General features: G+C 38.5%; 1 protein-coding gene across 1 annotated transcript in view; it reads right to left on the bottom strand.

The window, feature by feature from the left end:
- efna5a (ephrin-A5a) overlaps positions 1-2,015 on the bottom strand; it is a 49,965-nt gene extending 47,950 nt beyond the window's left edge. The window contains exon 1 of the mRNA XM_067423836.1: positions 1,213-2,015. Coding sequence (XP_067279937.1) covers positions 1,213-1,337 — 125 coding nt within the window. The 5' untranslated portion in view covers positions 1,338-2,015. The remainder of the gene's footprint in view (positions 1-1,212) is intronic.
- Positions 2,016-15,723: the final 13,708 nt, after the last annotated feature.

Raw genomic sequence — 15,723 nt, 5'->3', positions numbered from 1 at the left:
AGCATGGGGCTGGGGTGCAGGGCAGAGAGAAAGCCCCATGGCAACTGAAAAGAGACAACCGAGAATGGGGATGAGCTGGAATCACAGCACTTTAAGGCAACTTGTGGCAAAGAGAAGGGGACAGTGAGCCTAATGTAATTTCAATATAAATATGTTTTAATCTGTTAAGCAAATTATTCCTCAAGTGAATAATATATTAAGAGATGAATACTTGCTTATTCAAATTACTGGCTGACATTTAACACTGCCAATCTATTAAAAGTAATCAAACCAACATATTCAAATATCTCCCATTCAGTCAGAATAGCACTTATTTTGACTCAACTCCTGATGCTATTTTTCATTTACACCTTTCACTGCAGGTTATATTACCTTATTAGAAAACCTTTGTTGAAAACCATTACTAGCTCATTTTCAGCCACACATTTTATAAATGCCTCAAAAGAAACATGAATTGATAGAATTGTGCCCTTTTAGAATTATGATAACAAGCAAAATCACATTTCAAAGAGGTAAATTGGATTTTAAAGAACAACTGACCAATGAGCCGTGATATTTATTTCTAATGATGTTTCTAGAGGGCAATGTCTAGGACAAGCTATAGTGGCAGAGCAAAATGACTTTTTACTTTGAAAGAGCAAAGAGCTTGCCTGTCAATCTCCCCAAAGCAGAGACAACTCTCATATAAATCCTGACCAAAGTTATTGCAGAATGAATTAACATTCCTTTAAAAAACAGGAATATATATATATATATATATATATATATATATATATATCCTACATACACATACACACACAATTTAGCGAGCACTTTTTGATAACTAAGTCACTAAAATCGGACAATGTCGAGGCCAACATAATTTGAATTAATCGCGCTTCATTTATTTTCTTAATTCCTAGCGCAGTTATTCTGGTTCTATCTCGTGATATTAGCCTTTATAGAGTTTTGCCAGTTTACTGTAAAATAACGCTGTCAAGTGTCGCAGTGTGCACGCGAGTATTTTTAAAGAAGTTTTGCGCTTTCAATGTGTGTTTGTTCTGACTGCTGTGTCATTAATGAAACTTATTCAAACGATCCAGGCGGCTTGACGAGCCTGCGTTCAGTTCGCAGCCGCAGTAAGCTACACTTCGCTCGGCATTCTGCGCGGACTTAGGCGCGTCCATGAAGTTAAACTGCGTTTTAGTATATCAGCGCAATTAATTAACTCACCTTGGGTTTGTTCGGTTCCAGTAGACTGCGTAGCGATCCGCCACAATCTTAGACGCCGGATCCAGGCCCAACACAGACATCCACAAGCTGATAAACGCGAAATAAAACATCTCCACCTGCGGCATTTCTGAAAGTTTCGGTCGCAGCCCCCTTCGATACAGCGTTCCGGTGATGACGAACTGTGCGACCCGTCAGCTTTTCCTTGAATATCCCACGTGCGGAATGTGTTCTCTTTAAATTAGGTTTCTTTTACTGTAGCCTATTATAGAAAAGATAATGACAGATGCCCAACACGGCCGTAGTTCAAGGAATGCCAGAGTCCGTCAAAGAGTCAGTTACATGCAAATGTTTAGAAGAAACACTAAAAGCCGGCTCGTTTTGTCAATAGTCCAGTATGAAAATGCGTTCATCTCAAGCACATCCTTTCATGCGATGTATCGAATTAGTTTTCCACAAGGAAAGAAAACAATTAGGCGAATTTCAGGTCCTTTAAATGTCCACTTCCCATCCCAAAGCGCGGTTGGTCACTGTAGTTAGTTGGAGTGAATGAAAACAGCGTAGCCTATGTCCACTGGCACCTCATTCTCCAACATGTGAATGAAGACCTGAGCTCTGTTTGTATGGTCAAACCTTGACGAACCTTGACCAACTGAATTTATATAGACGCTGACCAGAAGCGCTGTCTTCAGATTACGAAACCAACCTTCTGAACGAAATGTACAAAGGTTTAGCGTGTTCAAGACTCAGTGGTAAGATATAGTCCACAACAGTACCTTCCAGCAGCTGAGTTTGGTCAGGGTGCATAAGCCATGCTGTCTCAGAAAGAGAGAGAGAGAGAGAGACTGTACAGTTCCAGCGCTCGCTCTCTTTCCTATTGGTTTGCATTTTGAATGATGGGCGTCTCGGTTACAAAAACGACATGCCTCTGAAGGTGGCTGCTTACAGCAGTGTAATTTTCATTAATATATTTTTAGAGTAATATAATTTGAAAAGAAGTGTTTCCCCTTTTCTTTTCTTTTTGTGGCAGGTAGCCTCTCTGACAATAATATTAAAAAAATGTTTTTGTTGTAGGCTATTTGTAGCCTACCGAAAAAACATCCAGTATATAGTATATTTACTATATATTTAACCTATATAGCTAAATATACGTTTCATTTTCAAGGCAGCATAAATAGTCAGTTTTATGTTTTTAAGCGCCTTCTAAAAAGGACTATCGACGATATCTGCTATTTCTTGGATTTTTCTTTTCTTTTTTCTGAATAGCTCTCAACGGCCGTCATTAGAACCAGTAGCCTAGGTCATGAAACTGACGGAAAATATCATGCTGTGCTGCTCATGTTATTTCAAAAGGCTCCTACCGTTTTTGACAGATTCACTGAAGTCATTCCGGTGATTGTAGGATTCGAGCGATTCATTAAAAGAACCTGCTCAAGAATTCGTGAATTGGACAGGACTGCATACGGTTGTTTTTAAATTGAATCAGCTAGAACGACGCTTTGTATTACTTAGCCTACACGTTAATTTTTTACCTCATCCCGTTTAATTAGGACAGTATCGGGTAGCCATAGCTAAATCTCTTTCTCTAGCCTACATTTATTTTGCCGTGAGGAGGCCTATGCTATGATAATAAAAGCTTGCTTGAAAATATGCTACTTGAGTAGCCTACCTAAATGTATATCTGTAACATTTCTAGAACATTTCATGAACGCCTACTAGCCTACTTTTTTTTTTTTTTTTTTTTTTTACACTTGGCATATCTTTAAAACACGTAGTTTTGATCGTTATTATCGGTTTCATACCCATTTAGCCTACAATAAATAAATAAATAAAGTGAAATATAGGCCTATAATAAATTACCTCGAAAAATTGAGTAATGTTCAAATGAAGGCAAGCGTCTATGTAATATAGGCCTACTGTTCAAAAAGTGTGTTTGTTTACGTGGGTGGTTTGTGTGTTTTGCTTTTTGATATATTCAGGCACATTTTCTTAAAACCACAACAGTTCCCACTCGCTCTCATCTCAAGAAAATACATGGTTCAGCTGAACAGTTGACACTGCCCGCTCCCTCTGTAGACCTTAAAGCCCTAATACGCCCCATAGTGGAGCGACTGAAAACCGCCCAAGAGAACACGTGGGCATGCGTTCAGCATGTCAAGGTTGCAGGATGGTCTATTGTTACTTCACACCAGCCCCCAGCTTTCTTTCTCCATTTAATATCTGCGGTTACCTAGAATAAACTGCTTTGGACTTTGGACTTCACCAGTTCTAAGCATTGAGATGTAGGCTCTACAATCTCCATCAGTGCATTGTTGCATTTCTACATCAGCATATAATAAGCATTGTTGCTGATTTTAAGCAATAGTATGATATTACATGGTTCTTTGGTTTTATTTTTCGTGCAATAAAATATGTTTTCATCAAACTGCAAATGTTTACTCTCTTCCCCAATGCCTCATTCCAATAGTGTGGAATAACCCAAAACTACATTATATCATATTGTTAAGTCCAAAGTCCCATACTAGATTTCACATACACTGATCATCTTATTTCAGGTGATTTATGATCCCCGAAGCAATTTCTCTCTTATCAATTTTACTCGTACAACATGATGGATGAGCACAATAACATTTTACACCCATGTTTGTTTTTACTTTTCTTTAATGGAGTGTATGTAAAACTCTTTAACAATGCGATGTAATGAAATCTATCATAACAATTGACAATATAAAAGAATCATTTCCTCCTCTTCCATCCCAACCCATATTCCTATCCTCCATATGTTTCTCTCCTCATCCTACAATGCAGAACGAAATCCTGCAAGAATAAATGTTTATATCTTCCAGTCACACTTTATTTCTCTGTTTTTAGAGCCTGGTCTTGAGCAGTTAAAACTGACTCCAGCTGGACTGTCTAATCAATAGTCTTTCATGCAGAACAGCAACATAGAGCCTATACAGCAGACCCAAAACATTTCTGAACACTTAAATCACGGTATGAATTCCAAATTTTGAAAATTTTGAATTTCAAAAATACAACCAAGCAACTACAAACTTAATCTGCTTACTTTATTTTAAAAAAATGACTTTTAACTAACTGATCCTAAAATGCATGTCTATATGAACTATAAACATTCTCCTAAGAAACTTAACCCTACACTGTAAAAAATGTTGGTTGTTTTTTGTTGGTTTAACTTAAAAAAGTAAGTAACCTGGTTGCCTTAAAATTTTGAGTTCATTGAAATTAAAAATTTGAGTTGATACAATGAAGGAAATTTGTTTAATAAATAGAAACTCAAAATATTATTGTATCTGAACCACATAAAAAATGTGATAAATCATGAAAATAGCACTATTTGGCATGTTTCACTGCATCATCAGAAATAAAACACACACAATTACCCAATATACTTACAAAATCTTTTAATAATATTTTAATAAAGGTTGTCGAATCTCAAAAAATGTTCATTGTATTAACTCAAAATTTTAATTTCAACAAACTCAAATTTTTAAGGCAAGGTAACTTTTTTCTAAATATTTTTTTACAGTGTAGAGTATGTAGTATTGTTTTTGAGAAATATATATATTAGACTTTTCTTGTTTTATAAACGTGAAACCTAACAAACCTTTGTTGTGTGTTGTGCCTTTAAAGAATGCTTATGCTATTTGTCTTAAAATAAATGGCTTTTAGTTTGATATTTGACATTATTTATTATGAATAATGCAAAGACATCCATGAGTGTACACTTATTATGTGGGGCAGCACAAAAGCATTGCATACATACCCTCGAAATTGTTATTTACAAAATTCAAGATGATAATGAAAAAGTTTTTAATATAATAATCAAATACTCTAAATAATCACTAATAATGAAACTTAATGAACTGTTGTATGAAGGAAAAAACGTCTTTCAATAGTAAAAGTGCAAATATTGATTTAATTAAGTTATTAACCATGATAAATGCTTAAAAGATTGATCATTGTAAGTTTAGTAGCACTTGTGTGTTATATTGTAAATGGCCATCTAAAATAAAACATGAACTGAATCATCCAATTATTCTAAAACGAGAAGAAAAACATTATTTTTATCCGCACACTCAGTATATAATGAGATGATTAAGACCAATAATTAGTGGTTATTTTCAGATTCATGGAAATAATTCTGCCCTGTCTGGGGTGAGACTATGTCTCTAGGTACGTCTGAATGTTGAGCTTGTTTAAAGTCATGATTTATTTGAGTAACGTGCAAATGTGGTGAACCATCTGACCTCTCTTATCTCTACATGACCCCCGGTTCACACACATCATGCCTCTAATACCCTCCAACAGGACGGACGGCGTTCAGCACACGTTTTCCACTGACAGGCATGTCCTTGCTGCAAGGTACCAAATCCTAGTGACCTACAGAACCTTCCCTGTTCAAGCTCAACGTATGAAATGAGCGCTGCTGACATCGGAATGCCAGCTATTCCAACACGGGAAGTTCTCGCTGTAGTTTTACATTACTGTGGAGACTGACAGCATGTCTCTGATCACAGGCGTGACAGGCATGGGAGGAGAAGAGGAAGCTCTCGCTGCTGCGGGCGACTCACCGGATAGAGCCGAATCAGAACAAGACCCGGATTCATTCACTCGCCTGCAATCAGCTCACTTATCAGTTTCAGCTGACTTCATTCGTGTAATCTTTTTCCCCGAACAAATTTTGAGATGACAGTCTAACAGATAAAGAAGTGCATGTCAGGAGGTATTATAGGAATTTCTTTCAGCATATACTACATAAGTCCTAAGGGATTTTCTGATGTAGAGTAAAGTAGACTAGTAAGAAAAAAAATAAACAAAAATTTGATGTACCTCTGGGCAACTCTATAAAGCCAACCAAGTCAGGGAAAAATAAAAACGGAAGAATATTCAACTAAGTTTTTTGTTTTGTTTTTTACAAAAATGAAATAAAATTCTGGTCAACCAATACAGCAATTATTATTTTCAGGTTATAGCCAATAATAACTGAAAAATCAACAACATACGAACTCCAAAATCTTGTAAAAAAATAAACTCCAAAAACTACATTTTACAAGTAAATTTAGATCACAACACACACGACACACAAATGCACGCCGTCATAGTCACTGTGATTTTGCCAAGACAGACATGTTTCTGTTTTAAATCTTTGTCCTAAACATATCCCTTCTCTTACACCTAACCCTGTCTGTAACTAATCCCTAAAATCAGAGGGTAATGATTGGTTAAATGATTGGTGAGCTTAAACTTAACATAAAGTGTAAAATTGTCCCTCAAATCTGATTGGCTGATTGAAATGTTGTTCCAGGATCAACAAAGATGTTGACATGGTATGTACACCGATCAGACATTACATTATGACCACCTTCATAATATTATGTTGGTCCCCATTTTGCTGCCAAAAGAGCCCGGACCCATTGAGACATGGACTCCACTAGACCCCTGAAGGCGTGCTGTGGTATCTGCCACAAACATGTTAGCAGCAGATCCTTTAAGTCCTTAAGTTGCGAGAGTCAGTCAACACCTCAAACTCATTGTTGTGATCCTCAAATTCCTAAACCATTTTACCTTTGTGTCAGGGCACATTATCCTCCTGAAAGAGGCCACAGCAACCAGGGAATACCGTTTCCATGAAAGGGTGTACATGGTCTGCAACAATACAGTACTTAGGTGGGTGGAACATGTCAAAGTAACATTCAGATGAATGGAAGGACCCGAGGTTTCCCAGCAGAACAATGCCCAAAGTTGTCTCTGTCGGCTAGCCTTTTTCCCATAGTGCATCCTGGTGCCATGTGTTCCCCAGGCAAGTGGTGCACACGCACCCGACTATCCACATGATGTAAAAGAAAACGTGATTCGTCAGACCAGGCCACATTCTTCCATTGCTTCTTGGTCCAGTGGTCTAGCTTTTGCTGGTGGACAGAGGTCGCCATGGGCACCAGACTCAATTTGGCCCTTGTCAAACTCACTCAAATCCTTTATATGGCAATATGGTATACGTGCACGCCTACAACAATGTCTAGTCTTTCATTAGACCTTTGAGATCTACATATTGAGGTTTAAATGGTTTATTCCCATTAAAACAGCTGTGTATGAACACTACCCCATGAAAAAGCACTTGACACACTCACTCAACACTCTTTGATGGAAATGTGTTTCTGTTGAAAAAAGCTACTTGTTGAGGACAGGTCTTCAGGGACAAAGAAAGTCCAATCTAAGGACATGTGGAAGCATTAGCAGATGTAGCGCTGATCTAAAACATTGTGTGTGTGTGTGTGTGTGTGTGTGTGTGTGAGAGAGAGAGAGAGAGAGAGAGAGAGAGAGAGAGAGAGACAACAACCTCCTTATCAAATCAAACCAGCTGGGATTTCCCTAACACAGACAAGTGATGTGAACATTACAGTGTCTGTGCTTAAAGAAGTGGGAATACACACAAAAAAGGAATGTCTGGCATCATTTCCGAGGGATACCTGACCCTCCGGTGGGATCCGCAGAGCGTGAATGAAACAGGCAGATGTATTTCAATAAAGTCAGAGAGCCAGAGGTGGCCTTTTACTCAGTCTGAAAAGGTATAGCCTGCTAAAGTCATTCTTCGCATGTCCCACTGATGATGACTGACACATCGAAAGGGAAAGGGTCACTTCAGAGAGGAATTCTGAAAAGATAAAAGGTAATAGCAGTCGAGTCCTGCTTGCATTGTTTAGTGAATAGAAGGGGTAGGTGAAACTATTTTGAGAAATTGTGAGAAAATGTCACTCAAGTCTTAATAACTTGGCTTTTTCGTTCTTTTGCTGGAAAATGAGGGAGATTCCGTGAGATATTAGTAATTATTCTGAATAAAGATATTGTATTCATACTAAAAAAAGAAAAAAAAAAGAATTCTCACAACCTGGCAAGCTTCAGAAAACACCCAAAAATTAAAGTCATCATTTACTCGCCCATATGTTGTTCCAAACCCGCATAACTGACTTTTTTCTTGTCTGTACTGGTGACTCTTTTCCATCCAGTTACTATGAATGGATAATGGATAGATTTGTGTGCTGTGCTAATAATAGTTATTTACTGAAAATCTTCCACTCTTGTGTTGTACTTGAGAACTGGATCAGTCTGATTCATGAATGAATCATTCAGACCGGTTTCGTGAACTGGATCACCTGGATCACTCTTTCCCTTACACCCAGACAGGATTCAGTATTAAACTGTGCCTTTCTAGCCTGTCTTTGTTCATTAAAATAACTCACCATCCCTATGTGACTCGGCACCAAGGCACTCCGTAACATTTGAGCGAAGATATTATGACGTGCCGAACAGTAAGCAGCTGGTGTCTCTGTGTAGTCATGTCATGGGTGAGCGCCTGTGACCTTTTTATCCAATGCGGTAGAAAAGCACCACAAGGTGACCACGGCTCGTCCAGTGAGCATCAAAGACGACAGAGGCGAAAATTACCAGTGGCACAGAATCAGACCCTGTCATGCCATGAAAGCTGCTGTCATTTCTTTCTGACTTCTCTCATCTCATTACTAATCTACGAGCTAAACACTGCTGACACGAAGAAATGATTTATTGGTTGCTTGATGCGTTTAATAGCTTCCTTATTAAGATTTACAACAACTGTCAGGCCTATGATTCATTAGTTTGAACTGCTCTTCTAAGCACAACTTGGACTAACTCACAGATCTCAGAGAGCAAAGTGTATATCGAGACTTTTTTTGAGTTGGTCCAAACTTCGCATTTATGTTACACACTCTGATATCACAGGGTACATTTCTCTTTCTTTCTTCCAGTGCACTTTTGGCCATCTTGCTGGAAGTGAGCGAGCGAACGGTGAGGCTCATGTTCCGGAGGGTCTTTATGGAGTCAGGGGTCAGTGCCAGACTCCTGATGCGTGGCATAATAATGAGCTGCCTCTTCACTCACCCTGTCAGGATGCATTAGCACTGGAACGCCTCAAACTCTTTACTGCACTCTCAGCCTCACTCTCTCTGTTCGTTTGGCACCTACTTCCCATTCTATCCAGCCAAAGTCAGTCAGCTGGCTTGGTCCCATTTTGGTTAGTATCAAAGATTAATTGGCTGTTAAATCTGTGAATTATGACTAATCCCTGCTATACGATCTATGCGGCATTTCCCCCTAATCCCAGAAATGCACCAGTAATCCACAGTGCAGTAAACATGGGGAGGTGGATTAATCGTCCAGGCCTTTACTTGAGGGTGGCCTGGAGAGCCTGGACATTGTCAGGTCGCTACCATTCCGTGCAAGGGTCGTTTTACAGAGTTTTGCTCTCTCACGATAAGTACAGAGCAGGGTTATTGCCGTGAACTAAAAATAAGAAAATACTATTTAAAAATATTAAATGGGAATACAACAAAAATGTAAAAGTAACAAAAAAACTGTGGTATAAAACCACAAAATTAAAACAACCAAATACATTTAAAACCTAATATATTTAGTATAACAGTTTAATAATAATAATAATTATATATATATATATATATATATATATATATATATATATATATATATATATATATATATATATATATATATATAAGGATTCAATAAATTTATCAGCAGTGAACATAAAGACATAATTTATAAGATTTATGTTTAAAAAAAAATCTTATGAACTTTATATTCATTAAAGAATCATGGTCTCCACAAAAAAATATTAAGCATTGAATATTAAGTTTTCAAAATTTACATTTACATTTATTAATTTAGAAGACACTTATCCAAAGCGACTTACAACTGAGGAATACAGGAAGCGATCCATCATGAAGAGAGTGCCTGAAATACTTAGTTTAGGACATTGCTTAGAGTAGCATAAGCTAGAAAGAAGATTTTTTTTAAAGATGTTGTTAAGTACTCACGAAAACAATGAGTTTTTAGCTTTCTTTTAAATGTTGTAAGCGATTCTGCATTCCGGGTGGAAGAGGGGAGATCTTTTCACCAGCAAGGAACAGTGAACGAAGAAGTTCTGGAAAGGGATTTCATGCATCTCTTTGGTGGTACCATGAGCTGTTGCTCCTTTGCCGAGCTAAGGTGGGGACTCGTAGGAGTGAGTCGAAGTATGCGGTTGCTGAGCTTGTGGTGGATCTGTAAGCAAGCGTCAATGCCTTGAAATTTATAATATAAAAGGTTTCTTGAGCATCAAATCAACATATTAAAATTATTTCTGAAGGATCATGTAACACAGAAGACTAGAGTAATGCTAAAAGTTCTTAAAAATGTTAATACATTATTAACATATTTTAATACATATTTTAAAATAAAAAAATCGTTATTTAAATTGTAATAATATTTCACAAAATTACAGATTTTACTTAGCCTAGAAATCTAGACACACCCTAGCGGCAGCAAATCTACTTTGCCGTGAGTGTAGTCTAGCAACTCTGAATAGACTTCTGAGGCGTAAAAACCAAACTCTGGTCAGGCCAATCATATCGTGTATAGAGTCGGTGGGCAGAGTTACATGCTACTTGTAAACAGCTAAGCTTTTCTTTGAGAAAATAACAAAGAACGGCTCTGAAATCATTCTTAAGAAGGGAAGATGTGTTCGGAGTTTTCCTGACCGGATACTGCGAAAGTTTAATAATCAACTAGCTCCACTTCACGTTGCTCTGGGTGGTTGTAGCGCTATCCGATTGCGTGCAGAGGGAGTTTGAAAGACAACCGCCCCTCGGATTGAGCCCTGCCAATGGTGAGTTTCCAGACCAAACATCTTGATGTGGGTCTTGGCTTGTCAGGCTAGATTTTATCGTATTTTTAATCAAATAAACGCAGCCTTAGTGAGCATAAGGGACGTCTTTCAAAAATGTGTATATATATATATATATATATATATATATATATATATATATATATACATGCATTAGTCAAAGGTAGAAAAAGCAGTGTTCCCATGTAGGAAGGCAAGTAAAGTGAATGCTGACCTAATGCATCAAACACGCTCAGCTCAGTGGGGAGAAAAATCACCTTAGGTTGCACAGGTGACAGTTTAACTCACCCAAACCAAACAAAGCCTCCCAACTACCATATGTGCGCACCAAATATTCTATATACTTCTATACATATTACACATATGATCTAAAGCAAACACACATATACTTCCACAAACACACCTTGAGCTTGCTTTCATACTGTAAACCAGTTTACGAGCACAGGCCGCGCAGCAGTGGACTTTTAGTGGTGAAATGGTCATTCTCCATCTGTGCTCCCGCGAGACCTCCCCACAGAGCTGGAAAGAAGGTGTTTTTTTAAGTGCAGTGCTTTTCTTCTGCAGAAATGTGCTCTGTGGGATTATAGATACATTCTAATGAGACCAGGGGGCCGACACTGGATCACATCAAGGGCCCCTCTCACTTAACTATGCGATCCTTTTGTGGGAAAATGGCTCTGATATGGAAGCTAGGCATGTTGAATGTAGTGACTGAAAGGTAGAGGAAGAGAATGGGTTACTGTGATTAGTGCAGGAGATGAGATTTATGGTCTCCAGAGACCTGTCTGTAATGATATGTGAGAGGAAGAGCTCCTCATTACAATGCTACACACCACCAGCCTGGTCATGGGCCACCATCTTTCACAAATCCAATAACAGCCCAGAAGTGAAGGCAACACGTTTTACTGGCTCCATGAGAACATGAGTGGAGGAATAAAAATTCTGAATTGCATTGCACACACACATACACACACACAAAAAAAAGATTACAGGAGCTGAATTCAAAGAAATCTCTGGCGAATGAAAGCTGGGTATGATTAAAAATAAACTGGGTATGATTAAAATTCTTATAACAGAAAATAAGAATGCATTAAAAAACAGATGTTATCAGAGATTCAGGAGCGGTTCTTTGAATAGCTTGAGTTTCTTAGCCAAATGTAACAATCAGCTCTGATATTAGACCAAAAAACTGAGTGAGAAAGTAATCTAGAGCTAATCAAGGTAAACAGGTCTCTAAAACAGAGTGCACTTATGTTTTATGAAGGACCAAAGTACAGTAAATGTATATAAATTAATCAATAATTAAATCAATAGAAAATTAAATGTGCTCTATGTTGTATGTTTGCAGTAAAATATCCAAAAACCACTAGGCTAGTGTTATATATTTTGTTCAGTTGAGTTCTTACAATATCCCAAAATGTTTCCAACTATTTGTAAATTGTGAGAAAATTGCTATTTTAACCAAGGAGCCGGGACGTCTGAGGGAGTCGCCTGTCAATTGCGTCATATCTCCGTTACCCTCGGTTTCCAGTTTTAACGCTTTACTCTTAGCAGTGTGAACATGTCACAGCAGCGCCTAGCGAACGGACAGAGTGACGTCATAACATCATTTTAAACACACTTAAATGTTTCTAATATGATAAACAGAGCTGCGTTACCTCATACTCATGACCAGAAAAGCAGAAAGGGCAACTGTGTCCTTTCATAATAAAAGTCCCGCTGCTCACGAGCCGAGTGTTGCGTAACAATCGCTCGAGCGGACTTGCTCAGCTCCCACAACACTGTCCTCCTCTGCTTCATACTACAGTAACGTTAATAATCACATTCATGAACATGATTTCTGCCCGAGTCCTATTCCGATTCTGTTCCAATGGCTGTGAGGTGAAAACCACGTCCCAAGATTCTGATTGCTCTAACTTGGCGTCATCAAACTACACCTTTGTTTTGAATAGGCGCCCTCTAGCGGACAGAAAGATGGTAGTGCACAACACAACGAAATTTAAAAAGCAAACATAAGTTCACAACACAAAGAAATCAAGCCATAACACAACGGAAAATCCATAACACAATGGAAATGCTTCCGACCACTTTGGAGCTATCAGAAAAGTTAGTTTCCCTTGCCATTATTCTTTAGATTCTCCAGTATTACAAAGATATAAACACTTAACAATGGTTAAATGTGTAACCATTGTATAGCAATATGAAATATCAATTTAAAATCCCTTACATGCATTATAGCTGCATATTTATACTCATCAATGCTTTTACTCGCTATCACGGCGCTTGATGCCCAAGGGAACGTCTGTCCCACAACACTATTCCACAAACATTTTATTTCCAAAAATCATAGATTTCTTAAGTCGGATTTCCACAAATACGCTTTCATAATAATGGAACTGTCACAAATGTCAATCAACAGACAGTAGGCACTACTGACAGTACTTGCTGTTTATTGGCTAATCCTTTCCAAAAGTATATTGTGTATATCAATTGTTTTTAATAATAATTGTGATTTGTTCATTAGGTGTCATTTGGAAAATTATTATGTAAAAAAAATTATAATTTAAACATGAAAAATACAGCGAGTAGTGAGTGGGATGAGTGCAAATAGATAGTCAGAAGCTCTGATGAAATATTCACATTGTGAACAAGAATAACATTCAATGGAGTCTTTTGGCAATGCACAGTTTATGATTGTACTCAATCTACCCCATTTACCCTGTATGAATATGCTTTCCCCCATTGCAGATGTGGTCCAATGAATAAATTATAGCAAATTATGTAGATTGTTTGGCACAACAAGCTGACAAAAGGCTTACAGTTCCAACTGGCAATTGTATAAATTTGCCAAATATTAACAAAGCAACTACTAATGTGCTTGGATTGGTTCTCTCTTACTAAAAAAATGCCAGGAAAGGGTGAAGGGAGGTCATGGTGAAGTCAATTACATTTATTGTGTTAGAGTTGTTATTAACAGCAAAGGTTATCTCTTCTCTGCGTTATCATTGTTTTGTTAATAGCCCCAATTGCAAGCAGGGTAGACAGCAAACATGCAAAGACAAATATCTATCATCCTGAATAACAATGAACGGCAGAGTCTCATGTGGACGACCAAGTGTCTGAAGACCACTGATAATCGATTGTAAAAGACGAGTAACCAGCCAGATAACTAAAAGCATGCATTTCTGTGCTTCATAAAGACTGAGCCATCTTACGAAGCAATTTCACAGTTCAAATGTCTCACTGCCAGTCAGTATAAAAGGAACCCGTTGCCCTTTACCATGTGGCTGATCATTCAGAAATGACCCAGTACTATTTGCCCGCTTGGCACAGCGATGACCCCGGTGGCATTTACCCCCCATCCCAGGGAGAGCAGCGCCTGCCATTTAGCACCACCATAATGACTGTGGTATTTACCCAGGGTTGTAGGATTTTATAATGGCTGCAAGCTGTTTATTGGGCAAGGCGGATAAGAGACTGGCTCCAGCCCGCCGTGATGTCACGGCCTCCCCCAAGAGGAGAGACAATTATTTGTTAAGGGGACGTTGGCGTTGAGCTAAGCGTGTCAAGCCGGGGGGAAAAAATGCTCCGTGGCACCCTGGCTTTGAGTGATGGACAGTTTCCCCAGCCTCCCTGGAGGTCCCTGATGGATGTGAATTGGTTTAATGAGCCTTTACAGACGAATCGGATTCATGGGCGCATATTTTATTCACATATCCGGCGCTTTCGCTGATTCATTCGTCACAATCCACAGCGCACCTTGGCGTGCACGCATGTGCTTTGAGAGGGGGGGGCAGAAAAAAGGAATAATGCACCAAATAATGCATGCAAAATACATTTGAGTTCATAGAATTTTCTCATCTTCTCTTTGAGTTTCAGTGTCAGGGACACTCTCCGTTCAACTGCGCTCCTTTTTCTGAACCAGACTGGCAGATGAAACATCTCAATGATTACAATAATACGCGTCTTAGTCTGCAACAATGAGATTGGGCCTTGAGTAAAGACACTCTCCGTGATCAATATCGCCCCTCTGTTAAAAATGATTGTATTGATCTTGGCTACCTCAAGCTGTTTTACACATTGAGCCTGAACAAATCTTCAAGTTGCAAGTATTGAAGACCCCGTCTGAATACTAAAAACTTTTGTGCACTTTTTTCTAGCGTGCAACACATGGGCTCCTGTTGTTTTTGTCCATGTAAAAAAGTAGAATTTATTTGACATTTATTTGAAGTGTGGCGCACAGCCAAGCTGGTGGATATAACTGTTATATCACAAGCAGACAGGGGTTATAAAGCCATCCATTGAGTGACATGCTTGTTAAACATCCATTACTCATCTACTCAGGAGAGTAACATTTCATTTACCTACAGCCTGGTGGAGATGCAGCAATGGAAATTGAGTCTTACAGCAATTCAGACACTTGTTAGATAAAAATGTGTTTTTCTGACAGCCGAACCATGACGAACATTTGTAAAATGACTTTAAGGAGACAGAAAGCGCACATTTAGCAAGCTAAACAATAACACGTAGGAGTTAATTTGGTTAGTTGGATAGCAATAGGGCATTTAACACATATTTAGGATCTTTGAGTCGATCCGCGTGTCTGGGTTTAAATCTGTGAGAGGTCGTAACTGTGACAGCCGGCCGTTCTCCAGACTGACACATGAAACAAGGTGCAAAACAAAGAGCCGGCTCTCCCTTTCTCCCATAATTAGAGTGCGAGAGAGCAGTGAGCAGAAACAACGTGTCACAGGTATGCTTCATTTAGCAGGCTGTCC

The sequence above is a fragment of the Pseudorasbora parva genome, chromosome 18 (genome assembly GCF_024679245.1).
Source record: "Pseudorasbora parva isolate DD20220531a chromosome 18, ASM2467924v1, whole genome shotgun sequence".
In the NCBI taxonomy this organism is placed as follows: Eukaryota; Metazoa; Chordata; class Actinopteri; order Cypriniformes; family Gobionidae; genus Pseudorasbora; species Pseudorasbora parva.
Note: the sequence above shows the minus strand (reverse complement) of the source record. Positions and strands in the feature narration are given on the sequence as shown.